This window comes from Phoxinus phoxinus (assembly GCF_949152265.1).
Source record: "Phoxinus phoxinus genome assembly, chromosome: 3".
Taxonomy (NCBI): domain Eukaryota; kingdom Metazoa; phylum Chordata; class Actinopteri; order Cypriniformes; family Leuciscidae; genus Phoxinus; species Phoxinus phoxinus.
The window spans coordinates 27,842,478-27,859,150 of record NC_136878.1 but is presented as its reverse complement, the minus strand read 5'-3'; the positions used below and the strand labels follow the sequence as shown (position 1 = coordinate 27,859,150).

Sequence of the window (16,673 nt, the reverse complement as noted above, 5' to 3'; positions counted from 1 at the left end):
AGTAGAGGGAGACATTGTACTGTTGACCTGTACGAAACTAGTGAGAGAAAAGTTTCACAGGATAGACTAAAAAACCAGGAACAAGTCATGTCATTTTATTTTAGTACTTTATTATTCAGTTATAGGCTAATAACGGCATTTTTCTGTTATTATATTTGTGACTACACGAAAAGCCACATATTAGATGCAAGACATAAGTTTATTACATAAAGGCCAGCCAAAGCTATTACATCTACATAATCGTAAACATACATTATATACAATGAAAGTACAATTATTTCTGATAAAAACTTTTAATTGGTAAATATATCTGAAATTTCCTAAATACTGTGATTTTTAAATAGATGAAATGGCAAGTATAAAAGAAAGGACCATTTCCAATCTAGAAACATATGTATAAAACAAGTTGAAAGTGTGTATTTCAACTTGTGATACGCACTGGACATCTCTGCTGAGGTTTTGATAGAGGAGAAAAGATTTAAACTCTAAAGGCTGAAAAGATTGGGCAGCATATACATGGTTCAAATATAAAACTCATTATACATGGTTCTTCAAATATAAACTCATTATCAGGCAACATTGGCCACATCTTGGAATTATAAATTATTGATTCTTTATAAAAAGAAGGGGGGGGGGGGGGGGCAGCTTTGAACAGGACTATAGATAAGCTTTAGGCCACTTAAAGGAGGAAAAATACCAAGACATTTTCATATATTATAAAATGACACATTTATATGAGAATAAAAAAATTCTGAAGGCAACTCCATAGCCACGTTCCAGTTGACGTCTAGCTCTGATATTATGCTGGTGATTTCAGGCAGAAGAAATACTTCGTTTCGAATACATTCAGGGTGAGTACAGATTTGAGGTCTTGAAAGGACTGACTCTTAGCTAGCAAGTCCATTTGTATTATATAATCTGAAAGCCAAGGAGAAAGACATCACTAAGAAGACATTTGCAAAAGTGCTCAGTATAATTGCCTACTATCCATTAGTTGAGGTTTGAAGTAAGTTTTCAGTCTTTTAGCTTTAGATTTGGTTTCTAGCTGATGAAAATGGTAGGCATGGCAGAACCTGAAAAAATAGCAGCTCGGGCAGGGTCGGCTAAAAGCTCTCCAATCAAACTACATGTCCCTTCCTTGTAGGACTGGGTGAAGTCTTCCTCCCAAGACGAGGCGTACCCTGTGAACAGAATGACAGACATAAAAGATATGATTAAGAGCCAAACATGAGTCAGCAGCAAAATCTATAACCATTATAAAAGACCCTAAACTCTAGCCTTACAAAATAAATCGTCATTCTCAGCTGTAACACTGAAACAGGTCAAGATTCTTTATATTAGTTATGTGCAAAAACATCCTAATTTTTCAAGTTCTTTCAAAAGAAAGACATTTAGAATTATCATAATGTACAAATATACAGATAAAATGAATGCATTGCATGTCAGCTGAATGTGAAAGTGTGGTCACTCACTGGTGACTGTGCTTTGGAGAAGTTCATATGGGCATACAGCAACACTGCTATGTCCTTATGACCCGCTTCCAGAGCAATTGACAGGGCATTACTCTCATCCTAGGGACAAAAAAAACAAAAAAAAACACCTAAATGGTCAAACGCTTCATTAGCCTTACTTGCGGTCTCATAACAATACTGCAGTATCCACCGAGAGAAACGAGTTAGACACATTATAGAAATATGTCATGTTTATTAAACATGGTGGATTATCTAGTTTCAAAGTGGACTCTGCTCACTCACATTATCGCTGAGTGTGGCGTCGCAGCCCGGCTGAGCCAGCAGCAGCTTGACTATCTCAACGTGGCCGTGTTCACTAGCGCACATGAGCGCGGTCGAGCCCTCATCGTCCTGGATGTTGACGTCTGCGCCGCAGGCGAGCAGAGCCTTCACCATGTCCATTCTGCCATGACTGACAGCCAGCATCAGCCCTGTCTGACCAGCCTGGATTCACAGGGTCAATGAGATCAGCTTAAACACTTATAAAGTAACTGTGTGGAAAGCTATTCATCTAGGTGAATGTGCATTTATAAACGTACTATTTAGCTTATTCATGTTTGTTAATAATGCTCAAACACTTTCAGTGTACGGTAACTGTCGGATCACACTGACCTGGCTGGCTTTTGCATTGACATCTCCTTTGCTGAACAGCTCTTCAACCACCCTCATGTCCTTCGGGGCCTCCACGGCAGCTAGTGCTGCTAGCATGATGGGAGTATAGCCCGCCTTGTTCTGCTGATTGACATTGCAGACGTCTGTGGTGAAACAGAGAGAACGCTGAGCCCACCCTTGAAGTAAATGCATTTGGAAGGAGGCCATCTTTTGTGTGAATTTAAGAGATACGGGCTATTCAGATTCAGAGTCATGGGCTGTGGAATAAGAGAAGGACCAAAGCGGGGCTTCGCGGACTGGAAATGGGGCATAGACAGCCAGAGGGTCTGAGAATGGAAGCAGACAATCGAGACAATGGGGGCTGACCGAAAAGAGTCAGATAGTAGAGGAGCACAAAGAAGTTGGGATAATGGGCTTTTATTTTCAGGAGTCGAGGCACCTCATCATGTGGTATTCAGAGAGGTCTTTGGTGCTTTTTGGAGGGGGAACACTGGGAAACGGCCTGATTCTGGATGTGGCTGGAGAATTTACCATTAGCTTACATACACTACCATTCAAAAGTTTGGACTTGGTAAGATTTTCGAAAGTAGTGCGCTCATACTCAATAAAATGCTCCGATACCAACAACCAATACCACGCAGCGTGTTTAGTGCTTTGTTTAGTGCTTGTGACAAAGAGAAACAGACAACAGAGCAAAAGAGAGCAGAATGGATATATCAGAGAAGGATATATATATATATGAAGTAAATGTATATCGGTGCGCGAGCTGAGAAGCGAAACACACAGTGTATTGAGCGCATAGCCGCACAGACACGAGACCTTGTCGAGCGCACAACCCTTTTTCATAGACATTGCTGGAAAAGTTGTAGTTCGGTTGGAAATGATAGCAAAGAAAGTAAAATGTGGAGCATGTTACCAACGTTAACTGACGGTAAAGAGAGAGAGCGCACACTTCGGTTGCTTGCTTTTGATTGCCTCAGCACACATGCGTCATTTGAATTAAATCTAAATCGTATGTGCAAGTACAAACATCAACTGTTACATGATTTATGTATAACGAGTGGTTCCCTACATTATTTCAGGAAGGCGGTACAGTAATAACATGATGTTTTTAATACGTTTTCTGAGTGCAAAAAAACAAAGCGCATGCCCAGAAAAGCTGCCTCTCAGACAGCGAGTGAAATTACCTATTAAATAGAGTTCTCTTTCATGTCATCTTTTGCTTTAACGGACAAATTCACACAAAATTGTGTAAATGTGCTATTAAATTTAAGACAATAATATGAACAGTGAAAATAATCTAATGCCTACTAGTGAAATGTCTATTTGCTAAGTCAACTAATTTGATTCATATTCTTTTGGTGTCTCTTCCCAATATTAAAAATAAATAAATAAATACAATGAAAATACAGGTATCGGTACTCGGCATCAGCAAGTACTAGTATCGGACTCGTTCTGGAAAAAGTGGTATTGGTGCATCCCTAGTATTAACATTTGTATCTGGTGATCGGATCACATTTACATTTTACATAATGCATTTGGCTGACGCTTTTATCCAAAGCGACTTATATTGCATTTCAAGGAACTCAGTTCTTGCTTTCCCTGGGAAACGAACCCATGACCTTGGCATTACAAGCCCCAATGCTCTACTGTTTGAGCTACAGGAAGGCAGGCTAACAAATTATCACAAATGCACAGAGCTAACAGGTGTAAACGGGCCCAAAATGTTTCGTGATCCGATTACATGTACTGTATGTGATGACATGTGACTTTATTCATGCGTCCCAAACAACATCAACACACTCGTCAATCATCGACTGCTGGCTGTACAGTAAGTGGCTTTAAAAGAAAATGTGGAATGTGAGTCACATACTTACCAGCATCCAGCAGCTTTTTCACAATGTGGAAGTTGGAATGGGATACACTGTAATGGAGGGCGGTGTTTCCGTTGCCATCAGCCATATTCACAATGTGTTGTAGCAGGGCAGGGCAGATCCCTCTGAAAGCATTCAGGTAATCCTCCACCATCTCTGCCACGGCCGTCTTCTGACTGGACACACGGAACCACTCGTGCTGCACTGTGTTCACATATGGCCTCTGGAATGACACAAAATGAGAAATACGATTGAGATCAGAATGTATTACAGGGGATTTACATGGATTGTGCTTTATAACACTTCAACATGGAAGGAATCCCAAAATCAATGTAAAAACGTAAGCTTGGTAAACAGAAGCAAAACAGAAAAACATCCAGCATCTTGTTACATAATGATCCTAATTAGTGTAAATTACATCCACTTATTAGACACATCCTTTCTGAAATTCAGGGCTAATACAGCTTTGACTTAAAGCAGGACTTAAGAGTAGGCCTGTCAGTGCACAGCTGGGTGCGTCTCAGACCCTCTGCTCGGGGGTCAGCAGAAATAAGTGTTGATCCAACATTCTTTTACACCACGTTAACCACAAAGGAGCCAATTTCCTTCCCGTTCAGGCGCAGTGAAGCAGAGCATGAAGAAACATCTAAAACTAACTTGCTTTGAGTCAGTTTGTTGTTTGGCAAGATTGCAGACTTGAAAATAATAATAATAAAAAATAAATAAAAAATGGCAAAACTTAAGAAAAGAGAGGATTTCACCAAATAATTATACGAATCTAGAATCAGATATTATTTTTGTACACTGAGGGTTAACACAGGGTTAATATTATCTTACCGCATCTTTACTGGATAGAGTCTTGGGGTCATTGAGGTGGGATTTCAGCATATTGCATGCAGAAAGCATTTTCTCATTCAACTCATACCTGGGAAGAACAAAAAAAGCAGTGTTACTAAAATACATGGCACTTCTGACTGCTAACCAGTATTGGGTAAAGAACAAAAAAATTATTTTTGGATAAACAAAAAACACATTTTGAGGTGGTCAGGGCATTCTGGGTTCTGAACACTTGACAAAAATGTAAATGCTAATGTATTTCCATTATCTGCATACAAGTACATAATCTGTAAAAATAATTATCCACAACTCAAGGACATGTTTTCCATCATGCTCTATTTTTACCCATTAGAAAAAAAAGACTCTGCTTGGTATTTTCTTAACGTGAAATAATTTCACAAGAACGCCTGAGTCTTGTGCGCTGTTTTGTGGCTTATTGGCTCTCACAATGTAGAAAGAGACAACAGAGACTGCCGTCTTGTGATCTGGTTATCTGATTTAAAGGGATACTCCACTTTTTTTGGAAATAGGCTCATTTTACAACTCCCCCAGAGTTAAACAGTTGAGTTTTACTGTTTTCGAATCCATTCAGCCGAACTCCGGTTCTGACGGTACCAGTTTTAGCATAGCTTAGCATAGATCATTGATTCTGATGGGTCCATTAGCATTTCTTTCAAAATGACCAACGAGTTTCAATATTTTTCCTATTTAAAACTTGACTCTTCTGTAGTTAAACCGTGTACTAAGATCGTCGGAAAATGAAAAGTTGTGATTTTCCAAGCCTATATGGCTAGGAACTACTCTCACTCCGGCATAAGAAGCAAGGAACTGTGCGGCCGTACCATGGGTGCAGCAGCGTAATGATATGACGAAGCACCTGAAAATAGTCCCCAGCTCGGTAACTTTCAACATGACCGGGACTTAGTTTGTGTAGTTTTTAGGTGGCAAATCAGGTTTCCTGTGCGATCAGCCATGGTTCTGTGCGTAGTAAATCTAAATCGTCTCTCACAAATGTCTCCATGCTCTAGGGTGACCACCTGGCTATTGCTCTGTTGCAGGTCAGCAGACCTGATTTTGCGGGACAATGCGGGACACGAGGGAGAGAACTTACTATTATTATACGTGAATAAATATTGATTTTATATTAGATGTCTTTTTGCAGTGATGTTAACATGCTTTAAATTGCTAATAGGCTTTGTAAAAATGTTAATGACGGCGCTGACCGACGCTGTGAGCGTCACTATTAATATAAAACTAATTTTAACAGCACGGATCTATTCAATCTAAATAATTAAATGAAAATAATAATCCAATCGCTAAAAAGCACATTTCCAAATAAGCACTGTTACGATCTTTTAAAGTCTAGGAGAGGATTCGCAACACTTATTTTAATATTACTGCTGGTGGCTGAATAAAGTGGAAAGAACACATGACAGACTCAACTTAAAGAGACAAATTGGATTTTTATTGACACAAAGCCGAAGCCACTAGATCCAATTCTCAATAATAATGAAGTGCGCTATGTAGGCTACAGTGTTTAAAGTATAAATGATCAAATAACTTAATAAAAGGGGAAGCTAAGAGAACCAAAAAGTGTCGCCAAAGAAAAGAACAGAATATAACAAAACAATCCTTATACTAAGCCTAAACTTAGCCAAAGAAAAGGGTGAAAAGGAAACCGAATTACTTCGGTGCATTCGGCACCTAAATAAACTAACTACAAAAACAAAACATACACAGAGTGGCGCTCACTCCTAACCTAGTGTATCTAACAAATAAACAACACTACGGGCATTAACTTATGGACACCGCGGCATACTGACCTGTCGTTCTCTTTCCCAAAGTAGCTGTTACTTTTTTTTGTGTGGTTTTGTGACGATTAAATAAAATGCAGACAAAATTAAAATGCGGGACACTGCTTATGACTTGCGGGACAAAGCTCAAGGCACGCTCCCTGTGCAAGCAGGTTGTCACGTTGGTTTGTTGACGGCAGGTGCTTCGTCATATCATTACGCTGCTGCACCCATGGTACGGCCGCACAGTTCCTTGATTCTTACGCCGGAGTGAGAGTAGTTCCTAGCCATATAGGCTTGGAAAATCGCAACTTTTCATTTTCCGTCAATCTTAGTACACGGTTTAACAACAGAAGAGTCAAGTTTTAAATAGGAAAAATATTGAAACTCGTTGGTCATTTTGAAAGAAATGCTAATGGACCCATCAGAATCAATGATCTATGCTAAGCTATGCTAAAACTGGTACCGTCAGAACCGGAGTTCGGCTGAATGGATTCGAAAACGGTAAAACTCAACTGTTTAACTCTGGGGGAGTTGTAAAATGAGCCTATTTCCAAAAAAAGTGTAGTATCCCTTTAATGAACAATATCCTGTGAATGATCCTACTGGACTAAACTAGGAATCTCTTATTTATCTCCCCAAGTCCTCACTCACGTCTCTCTATTAATCTAATTTCAAAGTAGCGATTTAAAACTTAAATTAGGGAAACATAATAGACCACGTCAGAATGTATTTAGAACTATCTCCCAAACTATTTTTTTTAAATTAGTAAATGGTTGAAAGTGTATAAATGGCGTTTTCCATTTAGCATGGGTAAGAGTGATCAGCTGTCCAACTGATCACATTGGAGACGCATTGAAATGCAGAGTAAATGCATTCTAGCTATAAAAAGAAAAAATCCAGAAACTATCCAGATATTAAATAATGTTAATTCCAGGTGGAAGAGGACTACTTGGAGATTATGAAAAGCATTACTTAAGGACTCTTTCTCATGACTCATGTCAGGCTTGGTATGCAGGATTCGTAACTGATATGATTATACAGAGCTCCCGTGCCTCCAGTGACTACATTCCACTTTTCAAAAAATATTCAAATATTACATTGCAGACATCACATCCAAAATACCTTAAATTCTCTTTCTAATGCAAGAGATGCTTGAATTGGTCTACAGTCATAAATGACGCAATACTAACTATGAATCACTTGTTGCATGTGGATCTAAGAGTTACTGGCAGTACTTGCCTCTGCCTTTTGTCCTGGCCTAAATCTTCAGTGTCTCTATCTTCATCCACTGCTTCATTGTTTCGGAATTCTTCTTTCCTCCTTTCTCTCACATTTGCCATCTTGTCCTTCTCCTCCCCTTCATCCTCTGACCCAGAGGAGCTGCTCTCTTCTGAGCTGGAGTCATCGCTCGATGTCGTCTCATACCTGGAGATGGAAAACAGCATGGAGTTGAATCTATGCACATTTACATGATGCTCTAGATAGAATACCTTATTCTGACAGTTCAACTGCAGCACTGGTTTTGTAAAATAACCACTTATCACTTATTTCTTCATGGCAGCATACCTACTTTCATGTGCAGGTTACTAAGAATATATACATTTATATTGTAATGTTGTTGCAGCTTAAGCTAAACTACAAGTAATATTTAATGCTATTTTGTAAGTAGCCATGTAATAAGCTTTGCATTAAGGTCTTGATCACCCACACTTTTGTTTGTTTTTTGGTTGTATGCCTTACATATAACCAACATCAATTCAGACATATATTTTATCACACTTCTTCCCTGAGAACGATATTTTCTCCTCTTACTTGGAACGGGAACCTACCCTCCATTCACACCAACAAACTGCAAGTTCTTTTTTGTGCCATTAGGTCCCTGATGACCGTCTTTCTTCATGATGGACTTCAGGGTGCTGTGACTGCCTAGTAAGGAAGATAAATCCAGGCAATCAACAATTATAATGTTATAGTGTTGAAGTATAGCTTAACTATTTACATTTTAAATCATATTTTTCCAGGTACAAACAGTTATCAGGTATTCAAGTTTACATGAATATTGTTAGTGCAACGATTTTAATATAGATTTTGGCTCGACCAAATGCTGACAGAAATCTACACACCCTATCAAAATTAAAAGAACCGCATAAAGCTGACATCATGATTTATGAAAGACAGTGTTATTGCTGTTATGGGAAATGAACAAGTAGAATCTACTTTAGCCAGCAACAGCTAATCAGGACCATAAGCTGGAGTTGGCTACATTACTTGTCCAAATCTGACAGACATGTAGAATGTCCAAACAGAAAAAATTATCATCAAGCACCGCTAGTTCAGGAAAACTTTTTTTTTTTGCATATCAAACATGCGTTTAGAAAAAACTATGTGAAGCAAAAGAAACATCCCGCAGCCTAAAGCTACGGCAAACATGTTAAGTACAGGCTTTGCTCTGCCAAATACCGAAGAGGATCACCGCCCCTCTCCACGGAGACTGAAAAAAGAACAGTTCTGAGAACTGCAAGAACATGCCCTACAAATGGACACACTCCCTCTGACTGTCTGTATCTCGAACATTGTAGAAGATGAAGGCACTCATTATCCACGTTTCCCTTATTTTGACGGGTGAGAGCAGTTGAATCCCTGGAACTACATGCCCTGAAGCTGTTAATCTGTTACATGCTCTCCTAAGACAGTCACACAAGGGTGGCTTCATGAAAAAAAACATCCATCAAGGGGAGTTCAACATGAAGAAGTGGCTTCTTTTATAATGGTTACACAGTTTTATAGTACTTGAAAACAACACACTGATTATCAACTACAACTGACTATAACTGCAAAAATATTTACAAATATGTCTCTTGTTTGGTGCCAGAACTGGGCATACAGTACCATGCAATGCTGTGGACATTTGCTGGTCCATGCGGCTTTTCTGTGTAGCTGTACTCTGTTCATGCGAGTCGTCAGTATGGACATTTTCTATCCGTGTGACCTCTGTTCTCACACTACTCGAGTGGGAATGGACTGCATTGACCATCTGCGTTTCTGGATAAATAGATCAAGAAGAGACAGAAAAAAGGCAGACATAAGGAACAGCAATATATTTCTGTACATAAATTGCTCTGTCTCAAATTATACATCCAAGACATATAATATAGCTCCAGCCAAAACAGAATTGCATGAAAAGGACATCTCAAGATCACATAAAAGTGTGTCAAAATGCTGTTCTTGCTGATTATCTCACAGAGCAATGTGCAATGGTTATGGAATGAATCTGAATTCAAGAGTCTAGATATTCTTAATATCAAGATGGTCTTTTGTTGGCATGCACCAAATGTAGTAATGTAATAAAAACATTTCAGCAAAAGAATGTCTGATATGGAGAATACCTGAGTGCATCTCCTGCTTAATCTAGAGCCAAATCTTATCACAGCAGATATGGAAACGCTAAATCTTGGCAGCAATTTGACTGATCCATTGGCCATAATACTCTGATGCGCATGTAAAAATGCTCTCCTTCATTCTCGCTTTCCCCTTCTCTACAGAGTAGAAGGAAATGTTATTTATAGCTTCAGAGCATTCCATACGAATTCATGCTAAAATGCTGTTAATTTCTAAATAAAAGATTAGAGAGAAATACAAGACCGCTGGACTAAGAACTTTTAGATTCCTACCATTTTTAAGCCTTCATTCCTGGAAATAAAAACAGTACTTGTGCACATACTTAAAGAAACTTTGGATATGCTACATAAGGCTAGCCTTATAGAGAGAACGTCTTTACACAAGGCTTCTGTACATTACATAACACAGTGGACCTATGAATCAGCATCAGCAAAGACAACAACAACTAAGCATTTAGCACAAGCTGCTGCCTTCCAAAAAAGATGAGATCACTGTTGGATTAGATCCAAAGCCCCCCATGCATTTTTCAGGGTCAGAGACAACTCTGCCCTGTCAGATCGTGTCAGGCATCATTACAGACACAAACGCACCGTGTACCCTCGTGCCTCGTCCCTATTCTTCAACATTCTCAAAAGGGGCCTGAGTGTAAATATAGCAACTTGATTTATCCTAAATATTCAGTGATATTCTTCCTTCTGTTTGTATGTTCTTTAGTTCCAGAATGTAAAAAGAAAAGTAAAAAAGGGACAGTGAAATATTTATTATTAAAATAAAATTAACAACAGTTCCCCAGTAAAAACAGAGCAGATTAATGAGGTCATTGCAATATGCAAAAAAAAGCGCTTTAAAAAAAATCAGCATAGATCCTTAAACATTGTGCATATAGGGTTCTAGCAAACTGCAACTAACCTTTCACGGTGTGGTCTGATTTCTCCTGCTGCCTTAGAAGGTCCACATTGCAGAGTTCCTCAACACTTCCATACTTCATAACTGAATTGATGGATGATAGTGTAGTAACTAGTTCACTGTTGATGGAGCTAAACTGGGATTGTTGAGGTGGGTCGAATGCATCTGCCAGCTCACTGTAGTTCTGAGCAAGCAACATCTGCTGTTCCTGCAAGAGCTTCTGCACTCTCTCAATGTAGTGATCAAGTCCAACACCTGCCCCGGCCTCTGACTGGATGGGTCCTGCTGATGGCATTGATCCCACAGGCATACTCTTAACTTGGGTCGGGGCAGGACATTGAGAGGGGCCACAGGCAATGTTCCTTGTCTTCTGACCGACTAAGAAGTTTTCATGTATGCTCATGTGGCCAACCCCAGCCTCTTTTGTTTTGCAAGATGCTGACATATCAAGCATAACCTCCTCAGATGCTGTAGTACCTACTGAAACGGAGCGTGTTTTCAATGTGGCCGGCACATCTTTTACAAGACCATCCCCAATGGCTATTGTACGAGTCTCCACTGGTACAGTGCTTACTTGTTTGTCTTTTGAATCTGGTTGTGTATTCGTGAAGGAATCAGTAAGAATAGCGTTGTCTGTATTGGTTAACTTGGCTATTGTCTCAATTTCTGTGTTTGTGTACTGTGAAGCACACATGGGTAAGACCATGACTCCAAAATCAGTTCTGTGAACATCATCTGTTGCTGAGCTCTGGGTTACCATATCCTTGATGGGCCTGACCATTACATCCACTGAACAATCTCCACATCCAATAGACCTGAACTCTCTGGCTTGTTCAGCCTCTCTTTTGCAAAGTCCTAAATCTTCGGCCGTTAACTCAGTATTGATCCCCATTTCACATACACTTAATTCCACTCCCACACTCCGGTTGCACATCACAACCTGACTGCCGACACACTGATCATGAACCTCAGCACGTTCTTGTACAACCCACCGCTCCATTGGCAACTCTGGACCCACCAAAACATGCCTTGCATCTGGTCTGCAAGTAATGCCTACTGAATTCATTTTTTGGACATGATTTGTGCTTGCGTCATTAAACTCAACATGGTTGCCCACACCTTGGCTCTCTGTGGACACTCTGGCCTCCACTGAAGTGCTGTACATCTCTGGCCTTGCCATCATACCCTTGTCTGTTTTTTTTCTTGATCCAGCCACTTGAAGCTGAAGCTTTAGCTTTCCCATCTCCATTTGGTGGGTGGTCTCCTTAAGTTGGACCTCCAGTCTGTAGATCTTCTCTTTGAGAGCTTCGATGGTCTGGTGTTGCATCTCGATTTCAGCTTCTACCTCACTGCTCATTCCTAGCATGGCTTCAGTCACACCAACTCCTGTGCTACTCACCTCCTGCTCTGTTCCAACTGCCACATCTCTGCTTTTCCCGGGAGACTTTCGGTAAACAACCACATCGTTCATGTTCTCATCGGCTCCGACACCAATGGACTTGCTCTCACGACTCCAAAGCTGGATGTTTTGGTTTGTTTTTTGCTCTGTTTGGTGTAAGCTGTGCTTTATTTCCTCACCATTATCCTGTATGTTCCTCTCCAGAGCCTCCACCTCAGCTGTCAATTGCCGAAACTCTTGTAGCCTTTGGGTGCTCTGCTCAGTGTTCTCCATCTCCTCAATGTGAAGTTCAGAGCCTGTCCTGAGCTGGGTCAGGGGCTCATACTGATCAGCACTGCCAACACTATAAGAGCGCTTCCTAAAACCTCCACATGGACCCTGCCCCGCTACCTTGGAGTTCTTCATCTGGGACACTAGTTGCCTTTTCTCTTCTTGCAAGACTGATATCTTGACTTGAAGAATTGGGATGGTCTTTACCTGCTCTTCCAGTTCTTTTAGTCTCTTTAAAGCCACTACCATCTGTTCTCGAATGTGCTGGAGGTGCAGGGGGCTAACATTGGTCACTGGTGTGGTCATGCCTGAGCTGAGGGGACTGTGGCGGATCGAACTACCCATAGAGGATGTGAAATAGGGGTTGTACTCGCCATTGCCTAGATGTCCATTATGTTGGAAAGAATGCAAGCTAGGTGAAATCTGGCTTGGCCCATAGGAGCCACTGTAAGAGGACAGGGAACTGGAAGAGCCCATTCCGCCAAAACTGGCCAGTCGCCTGCGAGGCGGCTCGTTGACTGGTGGCTGCATAAGGAGCCGCTCTTGCTCCAGTCGCCTTCGAGTCTCCATCAGTGTTTTCTCCACCTGGGGGTTATGGCGAAGAAGGCGGGGAGAAGGTGGTGGCAGCAGCTGCTTGGTCTCAGGGACGTTCACAAAGGCTTGGGGAGCTTCATGAACTTGGGCAGTATGGCCAGGGGGGGCTACCTGGTTCTGAGGCGTGAAGTAGACGGATGACTGTTTGCTCTCATCGCTGTTGGAAGAGGACAAGGAGTCTGTTGAAGTCCACTCAGTCTGGCCACTGCAACTGCTCCGAGGAGGCGGCACGGACCTGACCACTTTTGGCTTCCTCTGGATGTTTAGCTTCTTGATGGTGTTGCCCCGCTCAATGTCATCAACATACTTAAGGAAATCCAGGTCTAGCTGATAACCATATGGGGTTTCCAAGCAGTAAGGGTCCTTCTCATCATCATCTTTTTCTGCAAAAAAAGAAAAAACAAACACAGAGTGAAATTTGTTATGTTATCTAATAATTGTACAATATATATATATATATATATATATATATATATATATATATATATATATATATATAAATAAAAACGTATGATCGTTCCTTAAAATTACTTACTTTTCGAATTACTACTTTTTTGAATTACTACTTTAAGCTTTATAACAACAACAACCTTGTTCCCCAAAAGGATTTAAACAGCCAACAACTCTAAAAACAGAAATACATTTTGACAGAATGGTTCTTCAGTCTGAGTCCTTGGTAAATTAAGTATATTTATAAAGTTTGAAACCAACTCTAAAGGGTGCAGGCACAAAGGTGTGATAAGGGTGTGATCACTACTGTCATGCCCTGTAATCATAACAGTGTGTTATGATATCATATTACTATACATTGCTAAGATTTTTCCAAGAACAGTCAAACCATTAACTAAAAAACAAAGTTGAACTTTCCATCTATTGGTTTCCAACACTAAATGTAAAGATGTATTCAACACAATTTCATGGCAAAACAAACTCCATGTGTTTGCTGAGCATTTGCAAGGTGGGGGCAAGTGGGGGTAGGGTTAAGGGAAAACAAGGAGAGCAAATATTTCTTTCTACCCAAAGATCAATTTGGTCTGATGCAATTGACAATAATTTTAAACATTTCACTCACTCACTACATAGCAGACTAGAAATACCTTGACAGAGAGGTAACAATTTTAATAATTTCTTTTCAGCTAGAAGCCAAGGAATATCCATCAACAGAGCTTATATCACAGTCCAAATTCCACATCGGACAGAGAATTCCTGTCGTCAGTTAGACAGATTAACTCTCTGAAAGCCAAGACACTTTCAGATGATTTAGAGAGCCAGACACAGTGCATTAAGTACAAACAACAAACCATTGAACATTTTCATGGTACGTTTTAAGGTAAGGACATATGTAAATGCAAGTTTACTTGACCATGTAACACTCATTCAAACATTGCCTATAGGTTTAACTGAAAGAGGTTTTGGGGAGGTTAAGACAACCTAATCCCTCATTGTTCAAGCGTCACTTACCCCAAGTCAAACAGCAGTCTTCATGCAGCAGCGCCTGTTCCCTTACAAGCCGTCATAGTTTTATAACTAGAACAAGCTGCAGGCTGCCTCCCCTCACTCACTGAGCACTTTCTCAACCTTCACTCCATAAGGGGAAAAATTCCACTATTGGTGTAAACTTAGCCCAGCTCTGCGCCGCCTGTGATAGGCTAGTTGCCTCTACCAATCATCCAGCACTTACACTGTTTCTTCTGTCTTGCCTCTCTGAAAGTGCTCTTTAAACGCTTTGTAACCCCTTAAAACAGTGGTCCCTTTTTGAACACTCTTTCCAGGCACGTCTTTGTCATATTAAGGAGCATAAACTCACCAGACACATAATACAAGTTTCAGTTAAGCTTTTGCTGCTCCTTCATTTGAACTATGTGTAGGATTACAGATAAAAACACCAAGATATAGTGACTTTTTCAATGACAATAAAGGTTTACAAAAGTTAGTAGACCAAAAGAAACATTTTTTAAATACTCCAATCAAAATAACAAGCTTTATTCTTTATTTAGTCAAGCAACAATCCTTCAACAGCACTGACAAAACCTCTTTTACTGTACTTGCACAGCAACAATCGCTAGCTTGTTAAGCACACCAGCTAACTTTGCTGACTATAGCAAGAGCACAACAGCAATGTCATGGAGAGAGAGACAGGCTCGTCTGGTACGAAGAACAGACACTTAGGCAGCTGAGCGCTGACCTCACCGGGAGGGGGGTTGAAAACCTGTGACACTAAATGGACAAGCGAGAAGCAAGGGAAACGCATGAAAGCAGTGTGAGAAACGGCTCCAAGAATAATCCACCCACACTCTCTTTTAGCAGTCTAGAATTACACTACCCACCATCAGACAAAAACAGCCTAGAGGATGTTCAGATCAAAATAGTTTATGCTACGGGCAACGTACTGAAGCAAACTTGCTTTATGTTGAAAAGCACTTTTAACAGCGTAAGCTAGACTGGTTTAAAGTTCAGCAACCAGCTGCCAACAAATACTTTTTTTTTTAAGACCAGTATTTAAGACAGTATTTACAGAATACATTTTTAATTGAAACAAAGACATTCACAAACCACCTGTGTAAAATTCAAAACTGATGTTAGTCCTCTCCTGTATCTAGTGCTGGCTAGGGTGACAAGTTATAGTCCTTGTCATTAGAAAAAATAAAATTGCCGGGTTATGCAAGTTTGGGGGGGGTGTTCACACTTGGCATCCATGGTTCAATTAAAACGAGCCCTGTTGCGTTTGCTCTGTTATTGCGGTTAATTTGAATAAGTGTGAACACTGTCATCCGAACCTTGGTGCACACTAAACAAGTGGACCGAGACCGCTGAAAAGATGGATCTTGGTCCGCTCCCAAACGAAATCTGGTGCGGTTCGAAAATATGAACGCAACATGGACCAAAGACATGTAAACAAACCAAAAACGGGACATGATGTCAGACGATGCAGCCCTAAAAAGGACAGAATGCTCAAGCATACCTGTTTTTTCTCGTCACAGTCGCGATGTTGCCCATCACAGTTCGTTACAAGCATCAGAACCGCGTCTCTTTGCAGCAGATTTTCGCTTGTGTGTGTGACGGAGGGAATCTTGCAGCTGTTTGGACTCCTTTACACATTTCATAAGCTCTTCACAAGTTCCCAGCTGGTCAAGATACAATCATATGTAGGTTACGAACATACAACGAGGGAATTTAGCCCAGCACTCAGCATTGTTTTGGATGATCAATAAGTTCTGTCTTGAAATATATACGTAATAAAAGCCAACCAATCAGATTGTGAACGTACAGCATCCCTATGCCTTTAGGCTTGGTGTTAAAATGCCAATGTGAACGCGAAGCAGACAGACTAAATGGGTTTTTTTTTTGTTCAGGACCAAACGAACCAAGCAAAACAAACTACAAGTGTAAACACACCCTGAAATGTGATTGGCTAGACCCAAAAAGCAAGGATATGGCAGTGACCGTTTCTGACAGGTGGGCAAACAAACGTGAC

General features: G+C 40.5%; 1 protein-coding gene across 5 annotated transcripts in view; it reads right to left on the bottom strand.

Moving 5' to 3' along the window:
* Window positions 1-90: 90 nt before the first annotated feature.
* Window positions 91-16,673, bottom strand: part of kank1a (KN motif and ankyrin repeat domains 1a) — a 62,681-nt gene continuing 46,098 nt past the window's right edge. For 3 of the 5 annotated variants that reach the window (XM_079608362.1, XM_079608360.1, XM_079608363.1), the window contains 10 exons: window positions 10,939-13,581; window positions 9,520-9,672; window positions 8,460-8,556; window positions 7,870-8,055; window positions 4,835-4,922; window positions 4,001-4,220; window positions 2,124-2,266; window positions 1,755-1,955; window positions 1,473-1,571; window positions 91-1,181 (listed from right to left, as the gene is read on the bottom strand). In XM_079608362.1, the coding sequence (XP_079464488.1) occupies window positions 1,119-1,181; window positions 1,473-1,571; window positions 1,755-1,955; window positions 2,124-2,266; window positions 4,001-4,220; window positions 4,835-4,922; window positions 7,870-8,055; window positions 8,460-8,556; window positions 9,520-9,672; window positions 10,939-13,581 (3,893 nt within the window). In that variant the 3' untranslated portion in view covers window positions 91-1,118. Of the gene's footprint in view, window positions 1,182-1,472; window positions 1,572-1,754; window positions 1,956-2,123; window positions 2,267-4,000; window positions 4,221-4,834; window positions 4,923-7,869; window positions 8,056-8,459; window positions 8,557-9,519; window positions 9,673-10,938; window positions 13,582-14,659; window positions 14,792-16,673 lie in introns of those variants that run through there. The other 2 variants (XM_079608361.1, XM_079608364.1) reach the window with 2 other exon arrangements.